General features: G+C 32.9%; 1 protein-coding gene across 2 annotated transcripts; it reads left to right on the forward strand.

The window, feature by feature from the left end:
• The first annotated feature begins 621 nt into the window (after window positions 1-621).
• LOC105117238 (uncharacterized) lies at window positions 622-3,601 on the forward strand. Of its 2 annotated transcripts, none has more exons than XM_011014827.1 (3): window positions 622-1,330; window positions 2,609-3,196; window positions 3,283-3,601. In XM_011014827.1, the coding sequence occupies exons 1-3, from the start codon at window positions 728-730 to the stop codon at window positions 3,568-3,570; spliced, it is 1,479 nt and encodes a 492-aa protein (XP_011013129.1). In that variant the 5' UTR covers window positions 622-727; the 3' UTR covers window positions 3,571-3,601. The 2 variants fall into 2 exon arrangements, with proteins under 2 accessions (XP_011013129.1, XP_011013130.1); XM_011014828.1 differs by lacking the exon at window positions 622-1,330 and adding an exon at window positions 2,280-2,459.
• The last annotated feature ends 7,875 nt before the right edge of the window (window positions 3,602-11,476 follow it).

Here is an 11,476-nt window from a genome sequence, read left to right on the forward strand (position 1 = left end):
AATTAGTTTATTATTGATTCATTTTGTTGAATAAGTCGCAACGACTTTTTTTATTAACATTTATAGTAGTCGATTAATCTAGTGTGGTATTGCTAGTTGAGTTTTTAATTCTTATTTTAAATATTTAATTACATGAAGAAAAAATAACAACATTCATAATTTTTTTTATATAATTATAGGCTTTTAATTAATCCATAGTGAAACACGGGCCGAAAACTAGTAATGTATTATACCAACAAGCAAGAAGTATTGGATTTCATTTTGTTAGCTGATTATAATAATTATCTAAGCAGTGAAAAATAAAAAGGTCAAAAAATAATTCTAAATAATGATAATTAATAGAAGGTAATTTCTTTGTCAATAGTCCTGTTGGTCCCTTCTATAGCTTGAAGCACAACAATGTTGACTTTGTCCCTCAAAGACTAGGACCAACTCAAAAATACCTTGAAATGGTGCCGTGCCTCGTATACAAAACCTAGTCACCAGAATTCGCCATTCATTCATTGGTTGATTTTGTCAATTTCAAATAATTTGTTTATGGTCAGCAAATTTTAAGAAGAGGACAGTTTATTAAGGCATCTTCCAGGCACAAATTGCTCAAGTCAATTTCTAAGGCTTCCATTTGTACTATATAATAAAAGACTACACCAGCTTATATTTCCACCAGCTTCACAAAGAAGAGGCACCCACCCATTTCTCATTAACTACTGTCTCGTTATAAATTATCATGGAGTTTTTCAACCAGGCGAAAGCAGTAAGACTGAAGAGCCACCATGACAAGTACCTAGTTGCAGATGAGGATGAAGAAACTGTTCGGCAGAGCCGCAACGGATCGTCACGAAGAGCCCGTTGGACAGTAGAGTTTGTTCAGGGAAATAACCATCAAATCCGACTAAAAAGTTGCTATGGAAAGTATCTTACAGCCTCAGAGAATCCATTCTTACTAGGCATGGCAGGGAAAAGAGTGGTGCAAGACATGCCGGTATCTGTACAGGATTGTTCAATTGATTGGGAACCTAGAACTGAAGGGTTTCGTGTTAAGTTAAAGACAAGAGGAGGCAAGTTCTTGCGTGCCAACGGAAGCATGCCACCATGGAGAAACTCGGTCACACATGACATCCCACATAGGACTGTAACACAAGATTGGGTACTTTGGGAAGTGGATATGATGGACATAATCGAAAGTGATTTACAATTACAGGATTATATATCGCCTGCTTCTAGCTTTCCTTCTTCAGTTGGATCGCAGCTTTCCAGTTCACAGCGTTCGGATGTAGGCTGCCAGCTGGTCTCTAGTTTGGCTAGCAACACACATTCTCTTGCAAGAGAGGTATGGATTTTATTTATTTCCTCAATTATTTTACTTTCTAATTAAATAGAAAATATATGTGCTATTAATCCATTAACAAATATATTATGAATTTTATCAACTACTTCCAAAACGTTTTGCTAATATTAATCAATTTTTTTAGTCAAATTAAGTGTATGAATGAATATGCACGTTAGATCGAAACCTTTAATTAATAATTCTTAGTCAAATCTTACGCAAATTTTAATACTTGTAAAAGAAATCGATAAATAGATGGACATGATTGAGAAATATCGTCGGAAACGTATGGGACTTGATTAATAAAATTTACAGGTTTAAAGGGTGTATGATATAGCAAGATTAATATCTATGGAATCTACATTTTGCTCTTTCAAAATGGATTTTTGTTTCTCTTGCTCATAAGTGGATACAAGGGAAATAAAGAAAAACAAAGGCACATGCATGCTTGAGTTTGATGTGGAAAATAATTAATGAAATAATATATACTCAAACTCTAAAGTCAATTTCTGGGTTCGCTCACCTAACAATATATATACACACGCTCACACACACCAGCTTGCCTCTCTTGTTTATTTATTGATCCCCACCCACACTTTCGTTTTGCCATTATATAAAAGCAACCTGTGCCCTGAATTAACTAATTCATATGGCTTATTGAATTGATGTCTAGGCGACCAAGTGCACTTTTGGGATAACTAACGTTATAAACTGCAATTGTTAGTTTAAACTCAAAAAAGTAAAAGTGGAAGAGAGAGGGAGGTAATTAATATCCTCCCTTTTATTCTTCATATATATACTGACTTCTCCACGAAGTGATAATATTGTGCTTTTATTAATTTATGAAGAATAACAAAATCTCCCATAAAGATAAAAGAATGATATTACAAATGAAGATTGAATTTGAATGACCGGATTTGCCTGTAGATATCATCATAACACATCACTAGCAATCTTCTTTTTCTTTACAAGGCAACTCCAATATTAGCTGCCAATATATATATAGTAAATCTCCTACTTTCTTGCTTCATTGATTGCTACAACTCCACCCTTCACATCATAATCTTCCAATTTCCCAGACACCATTAGAGTTAAAAGACATCATTTTAAACCATATGCTGCTTTGATTCAGGTATTTTATCAAATTATACACAAAAGTTATGTTATCTTGATTGTCAATTTTCTTTTCTTGCTCTGTATTTTTCAAATGCTAAATTTCTTGTTAATCGAATTGCCGTATTTTAGATATGTGATTGATCTGTTCTATATCTTGGTATCCAGAGTGCCATGGAACTCTTTGAGAAAGCAAAATCTGTTCGCCTTCGGAGCCACCATGACAAGTATCTATTAGCAGATGATGATGAAGAAACCGTTAGCCAAGAGCGAAATGGGACAATCAGGAACGCCAAATGGACGGTGGAAATTGTCGCAAATAGCAATGCTATACGTTTGAAAAGTTGTTTTGGCAAATATTTAACAGCCAGTAACTTGCCATTGTTGCTGGGAATGAGAGGCAAGAAAGTACTGCAAACTTTGCCTGCTGGACGATTGGATTCTTCTGTGGAATGGGAGCCTATTAGGGAAGGTATCCGGGTTAGGCTCAGGACTTGTTACGGACAATATTTACGAGCAAATGGAGGCGTACCGCCATGGAGAAACCACATAACACATGATATTCCTCATAGATCTTCCACGCAGGATTGGATTCTATGGGATGTGGATGTTGTAGAGATAAGAGTTCAAGATCTTACACCTCCACCTCCACCACGACAACGACGACACAGTGATCAAATCGAAACGGCACCAAATTATGAGCCTAGTTCACCAACATGCATTTCAACTACACCACCCAAATTGACAAGACAAGAGGTCCGTTCAAACATTAAACTCAATCGGCTTGATAGAACTTTACTTTTTCTTTTTGAATGGGATTAAGATTGTTTTTATGTGTGCAGTCTGATGATTCTTTGGAAGGTTTACTGGTTAAAAATGACGGCAGGGTGATACATTACAGTATGTCTGTGAATGAAGATGCAGATGATGTTGAAGAACATTCCTTCTTATTTAAGGGAAGAATGGTGGGGGAATTGAAGAATAAGTTGGAAGAAGAGACAGGGCTCATTGATATCCAAATTTGTTCTAGGAATCCATTAAATGGGAAGTTCTATCCCCTTCGGTTACATCTTCCACCAAACAACACAGAAATGCATGTTGTTGTCATTCCTTCGTCAGGGAGAGGTTAGCTATTTTTATTTATAATTTTGTGCTTGATCATGTACGACTTCAAATTTCGATCTCTAAATTTTCTCATTCACAATTATTAATCAATTGATCACCAATATGTGATCAACCAATAGCACACGAATTTGAACCAATTTTTCCCACGAGAAACTTGTATTGTCTTCTTTTAATTTTCTACGGCACTTCCTCTTGCTTGGTGGAAATGAACTTTTGGTTGCAACTCATTACATTCGAAGAACTAAATGTGATGATAAAGATACTAATCATGCTTAGCTAGGGCCACTTGAGCAATAAAGCAAAGCTTTCATTTAATAAAAAACCTTAAAATAAATAAGATATATTTATTAATTATAGTTTATGAAATGAAGATTATTCTCACTTAAAAAAATGCAAGGACAAAATGAAGATTGCGCATATAGCTCTATTTGTTGAGTATATATAAAAAATAAATGAAAAATATTTTTAAAATATTTTAAATTGTCTAATTTATAGTTTTGTTAAAAATCTTTATACACTTTAAATCGGGTTTATCATGCATATGTAACGAGATGGCAATTTAATTTCCTGTCTTGGATTGTATAAAGATAAATTATACAGCAGCCCAAAAAATGGTGTGTTAGGCTTTCAACATGATTAAAAGATTGATGTCTTCTCTGAAGTGCAGGAGTGTCGAAGTAATAAATAACCCGGTAAGACCGGAGTCGAACCACAGGGAGGTTAATTGTATAAATTCTAGATAACAACAATAACAACAAGAACAATAATAATAATGATGATAATAATAGTAGTAATAATAATAATAATAATAATAAAGAAAAAGAAGGAGAAAAGGAAGAAAAAGATGAGAACTTTGAGATGGAATATTAATATAAGGATTAAACAATGATAATAACAAATGTCAAGGTTAGAGATTCCACTAATGGTATGGCAAACAAGTATAATATAAACTCTTATTATTCAATTGGAAACCACACATAAAGGAGGTTCCAATCAGATTATAGATTGTTAACATGATTACATTAGTCATCTTATTCCATTAATCCTAATACTTGTAAATCTCGTCAAGCATTCATGATTATAACTTATGTTAACAACAAATCAAGTCCCTTTCATAGCTCAGGTGTCGGTTACACCATACAGGATGAACTATGAAAGTGCCAAGCATTTGTTGTACCAAGTGTTATACAACATAAATCAAGATTCGTCATTTAACAAGCAAAGTATTAAAGAGAGAACAAGCTAACAAATACAAAACATGTTAGTATCAAACATTAAAGTCCATATTAAGTTTACACTATACTTATTCTTGAGTGTAACCTTTTCACCTTGACATAATAAACTTAGCTAGACATAATGAAAGAAAGAAAAATAAATAAACAAAATAAGAACGTAAATAAGATAAAAGTTAACTAAGTAAAGGAAATGAAATGAAAGGCATAAACTTGATATTAATGAAAGTAAAGCATAAACATTACAAAAAATACAAAGAGAGAACGCAAGAGCATGATCTTAATCTGGAAACCAAGATGCCTAAATGCATGGCAAATGCCTCTTTTTATAGGCCAAAATTGGGAACTATTGATTTGCTGACTAATTGATGAATGGGTGACCAACTCTTGATTTGGTGACAATCCTTATCTTCTCTTGTCTGCCCAAAACATCATTGATAACGTCACAATTGGAGCTATTTGAAAATGAAAGTTGTAGGAAATTGTCTTATCTTTCTTGTGTAAAAAATTCAGGTCATTTGGACATCTAGAACTCCAAATATGGGCCAAATACTGAACAGTGCTCAGGCTGGAAGAAAGATTTAGACTTCTTTGTTGTTACTACAATTTGGATTTGAAAATGACCTTTTTAGATCTTGGGCTCCATATAAAAGTTGTAGGCCTATGTCTTACCTTTCCATCCATATAAAGTAAACCTAAATCTGAGATCTACAGCTCCAGATATGACCGCATTACCGAACAGTATTCCGGTTTGGATTGCACCGGCATCTCTTTTCTAAGTTTGGTCATCTCTTTGTCCTTTCAATTTCAGTTCTTAAATTCATCAATCAATCCTTTCATTTATGTGATAGGCCTGTATTTAAAATGAACATTTACCACAAATTAAAGGTATCTTATATTTTTAGATATATTATTATAAAACATGCTTTAGTTAAGGATTTATTGATACTTCAAGTGCAAAATAATGACATAAAACCTTGATAAAAAATACACTTTTAAGTACTAATCAACTTCTAATCTCAAGGGATTTGTATGGTGGTTAGGGATATACTTTCTCTTCCTTAGCTCAAACCTTTGGGTTAGCTTCCTAAAGATTTATCAAATTTCTCATAATATATTTCATCAGTGTAAAAGGAAAAGGTATGCCTTTAAGATAGTTCATGAAGAAACTCAATCTTAATTTGATGTATAAACTGAATTAAAGATACAATTATATATCATTGAAAAAAAAATGCACACTTCTAATATAAAATGATCGATGCAAGAATTATTTTTCTAGAGGGTGTTTGAAAGTATAATAATAGTTATTTTTTGAAATATTTTTTACTTGAAAATGTATTAAAATAATTATTTTTTATATCATTATATCAAATGATATGAAAACGCACAAAAAAATTATTTAAAAAAATACTTTTAAAATATAAAAATAACCAGCACTGTAAAACCATGGTCATTAGATCAAATTAAATATAGAAGTTATATGCCTATAAGAACGTTTAAGGAGAAACTTAGTCTCAACATGTGAATTGACTTAAACTACTCATATCTTCAATAAACAAGACATTATAAGAATTCACAGTTTCTTGATAGACTAAATTCATCGTTGTGAGATTTAGACTTCGTTTGTAAATTTATTATTGACTAAATCATCAATAAAAAGTGTCTATCGGCATGTCTTTCATTGTTAATCCCACATTCAGTCGCTAAGTCTGTCGAAAAAGAATTACCGATGGTTTTATAGAAGGAAAATTCGAGCCAAAAAAAATTACTGCTGATTGATACTTAAAAGTGTATTTTTATCAAGGTTTGATATCATTTTGCACTTGAAGTAGCAATAACTTCTTAACTAAAGCATGTTTTATAATAATATATCTAATAATATAAGATACCTTTAATTTATTGTAAATGTTCATTTTAAATGCAGGCCTATCACACAAATGAAAGGATTGATTGATGAATTTAAGAACTGAAATTGAAAGGATAAAGAGATGGCCAAACTTAGAAAAGAGATGTCGGTGCAATCCAAACCAGAACAGTGTTCGGTAATTGGGTCATATCTGGAGCTATAGATCTCAGATTTAGGTCTACTTTATATGGATGGAAAGGTAAGACATAGGCCTACAACTTTCATATGGAGCCCAAGATCTAAAAAGGCCATTTTCAAGTCCAAATTGTTGGAACAACAAAGAAGCCCGAATTTGTCCTCCAGCCCGAGCACTGTTCAGTATTTTGGCCATATCTGGAGTTCTAGAAGTTGAAATGAGCTGAAGTTTTTATACAAGAAATCTGAGACAATTTCCTACAACTTTCATGTTCAAGTGGCTCCAATTTTGACATTATCAATGATGTTTTGGGCAGACAAGAGAAGATAATGATTGTCACCAAGTCAAGAGTTTGTCATGCATTTAGGCATCTGGGTTTCCAGATCAAGATCATGCTCTTGCTTTCTCTCTTTATATTTTTTATAATGTTTATGCTTTGCTTTCATTAATATCAAGTTTCTTGCAACTTCTAACGCATTGATTAATTGTAGGAATGGACTGATGAAGCTATCATTTGGAAACATGACATTGGAGATGAATATTTTCAACATTTGCAAGCAACCTAGAGATGATAATGATTTACAAGAAGTAGATCATTTTGACGAATTAGTTTATGATCAGCTTGAATCTACTTTAAGTAAAAATCAGTTGGATGAATCTGAAGATTTGCAAATGATTTATTCTAAGGAAGAAATCACAGATGAAAAACGCACCAAAAATATTGATGCGGATCTTTTGTCAAAAGTGACAACAAATTCGACATCTAACATCACACCAATCGATGATTACTTTCCTAATAAATCCTTACTTTCTCTTAGTCCAATGCCTTGGTATGATAAAAATATCAATTTTCTTGCTTTAGAAGATTTGCTAGCTGATTGGAGTACCCAAGACAAAGAAACGTTTTTGAACGAAGTGAAGACTTTTTGTGTGATGACCCTAACTTATTCAAATATTGTCCTGATCAAATATTTCAAAGATTCATTCCCTATAATGAGGTAAGTAATGTCATTAAACTTTGTCATTCTAAAGCATGTGGGAGTTATTTTTCTTCAAAAAAGACAGCTACAAAAATCTTTCAAAATGGATTTTATTGGCCCACCATGTTCAAGGACACGCATGCATTCTGTAAAACTTGTGAAAATTGTCAAAATGTTGATACTAGTCAAAAAGTTTTGTTTTATAATTCTCAACTCTATTCATTCCTTATAGAGCTAAGATTAAGATGGAGCAATCCTTATGGGGCCTGTGATATTGAGAACTCAATGAATGACAATGTTTTTAAGGAAAATAGACATCGTTTGAAAGCTTACTTTGATAATTTTTCTAGTGAAAATGAATCAACTGGTTTGAATGATCTTGTAGATAAAGGTTGATTATTTTGTTTTTTTTTCTCACATTATTTTTGTGTTTCTTTTTAAGTGATTTTTGCTAGTTTCTCTCACCCCGGTCAAATGGCGGACAACAGTACTCCGCGACTTAAGTCAGTTCTTTCAGTTTCCCATAATAACTGATATCTGTGTATATATTTGTGCAATTATTTGAATCTCTCTTCCAATTCTCATTTGAAAATGGACATTAATCTTGAAAAATTGAAAAAGTATTTTCCCACTCTACCTTAGAATGCGATTACAAAAATTTACCGTGCTAGATGTGCAAGATTGAGGTTGTTAATGAATCATGGAATTTCTGAAGATATTTGTTGGTTGATTGAGGCAAAGGTCTGATTATCAGGTGAGTCCTCTAACACCTTCATTTCACACATGCCTGGAACAGGTAAAAACACTTTTGCAAAGAAACGTCGTGCAAAACGACTGAAAGTCTGTCATTGATGTGCTAGATGGACTTGTAATACACAATGTTGTTCTTCAGGAATGGTATCTATAAACTGTGAAGATAAAATACAATGCATTAAGGATGGCCTGAGTAAGGAGTTTTTAGATAATCTTCTATTTACTCTTGAGACGCATCCTAGTGGAGATGTGCATCGTGCAATTCATGATTTACGGCCACTATTTCATAAAGAACATGATCGACTTAGTATTGGGAATCTGACTAAAAAAAACCCTATTTGCCAGTTTTTAAGAAAACTAGATGAGAAGCCTATCCCCGACCCATAGAGGGCGTTTAAGCCGTTCTTGGACATAAAACCAAGGGAAGATATGAGCCATAATCACAACTTCCTGTACATACACATGTGTTTTCAAAAATAAATAAATAAATAAAGAGAGAGAGAGTGTGTGAGACTCCAGCTAGCCTACATATAGGTGGTATGATTGCCTTTCTAATTTCTCATCTATAAAATCCTCTCTTCTTTCCTTTCATTTCTACTCAACCCATACATTCAACAAAAATAGAAGTGTGTAGAAATGGCAAGTTCCTCAAGTCATCAAATAAAAAGTATTTGTGTTTTCGGTGGATCTAGTCCTGGGAAAGAAAAGGAGTTTTTAGAATCAGAAAATTATCTTGGTCAGGTGCTAGTTGAGAGAAAGATTCATTTAGTGTATGGGGGAGGGAGGTAGTCTAGGGTTAATGGGAGGTGTGTCAATAGCTGCATTTTTAGGAGGTAGTCAAGTTTTGGGGGTCATCCTCGAAGCTTTAGCACAAGGGGACATCATTGGAAAAACAATTGGAGAGGAACTTCAGGTCTCCACAATATCAGCTCGAATGAATGCAATGTTTAACCATGTTGATGCCTTCATTGCTTTACCAGGTAGTCTAGGTACATTGGAAGAGATCTTTCATATTTTCTCTTGGGCCCAATTGTACATTCACTATAAACCCATAGGTTTGTTAAATGTTAATGGTTATTATGATAAGTTGTTGTCTTTTCTTGATCATGCTGTAGAACAGGAATTTCTAACATCTTCTACACGACAAATCATAATCTCTGCTGCTACTGTTGAACAATTGATTGACCAACTATAATCTTTCATTAGGAGGATAAAGAGATGGCCAAACTTAGAAAAGAGATGTCGGTGCAATCCTTTGTAATTGATCCTTCCATGAGTCGCATAAATTGGTCAACTAAAGAAAGTCGTAAAAAACTTAGATTGGATTTAAGCCTTCATTTATGAATCTTTGTGTCTTTTGGTTTTATTATTGTGTTTTGTTGTTTTGTATATTTGTTTCAGTGTGTTCCAGGTTTGTTAGTGTTCGTTATTTTAGGTGATAAGACTGTACTCTATCTTTCTACCTTTAAACATTGAGGACAATGCCTCGTTTTAGTTGGGGGGAGAGGGTAGTAGCTAAAAAAAAACTAACTGTGTTTTCTATTTCATAAAGCATGTGCAAAACTATTCTTACTATGATGGCAGAGTAAGGAGAACTTTTTATGACTCTTGAGACACATCTTAGTAATCATTCGTAACAAGGTCTATCATAATACTTCTTGAAATATTCAGATTTGCAAACTCTCGCATTTTTATCACTTAATTCTGCTCATATACTTATTTAATATGTATTCTTAAACCTTAATTTACACACACTTTAACATATGATTGTGGGTTGCATATTGGATTATTACATTATTTATGTTCTTTTGTTAAAGGTAACAACTAAGGGAAAGGGATTGTATATAATTAAAAAAAAAAAAAAGAAAAAAAAAAAAAAAGGGAAAACGGATAGTATATAATTAAAAAAATTAAAAACACAAAAAAAAGACAAAAAAAAAGAAAAAAAAGAAGAAAATATTGATAATAATAAAAATGTAGATAAGTTTGGTTTCGTAGCCTTCCTAACCTAAACAATTAAGCCCGAAGGGGTGTTTTAACACCTAATACCCTTAAGTCAACTGACTTAGGAGCTATTGGCCCAACGCTTGTTACATGGGTTGAGGAGAAAAGCTTAAGGGAATCAAACATTGCACTATCTACATATCAGTATCTGCGACCCGAGTTACTAAGACACTATCTACATATCAGTATCTGTGACCCGAGTTACTAAGCTCGTAGGGGTGTCTTAACACCTAATGCCCTAAGACCAACTAGTCTGGAGTCATTAGCTGAAAGCTCATTACATGGGTTAAAGATGCATGGTGTTTTAAATTATATGTATATATATTAAAAAAAAGACAAATAATAATCTCAACCCAAGGAAGTTAACTGATTAGTACTTCAAAGTGCATTTTTATCAAGGTTTTATATCATCATTTTGCACTTGAAGTATCAATAACTCCTAAGCTAAAGCATGTTTTATAATAACATATCGAATAATATAAGGTAAACTTAATATCGACTTTAATGTTTGATACTAACATGTTTTGTATTTGTTATCTTCTCCACTCTTTAATACTTTGCTTGTTAAATGACTTGGTACAACAAATGCTTGGCACTTTCATAGCCCATATTGTATGGTATAACCGACACCTGAGCTATGAAAGGAACTTGATTTGTTGTTAACATAAGTTATAATCATGAATGCTTGACGAGATTTACAAGTATTAGCATTAATCGAATAAGATGACTAATGTAATCATGTTAACAATCTATAATCTGATTGGAATCTCCTTTGTGTGTGGTTTCCAATTGAATAATAAGAGTTTATACTATACTTGTTTGACATACTCTTAGTGGATTCTCTAACCTTGATATTGTTTGTTATCATTGTTTAATCCTTACGTTAATTTTCCATATGAA

The sequence above is a fragment of the Populus euphratica genome, unplaced genomic scaffold (genome assembly GCF_000495115.2).
Source record: "Populus euphratica unplaced genomic scaffold, PopEup_1.0 scaffold1237.1, whole genome shotgun sequence".
In the NCBI taxonomy this organism is placed as follows: domain Eukaryota; kingdom Viridiplantae; phylum Streptophyta; class Magnoliopsida; order Malpighiales; family Salicaceae; genus Populus; species Populus euphratica.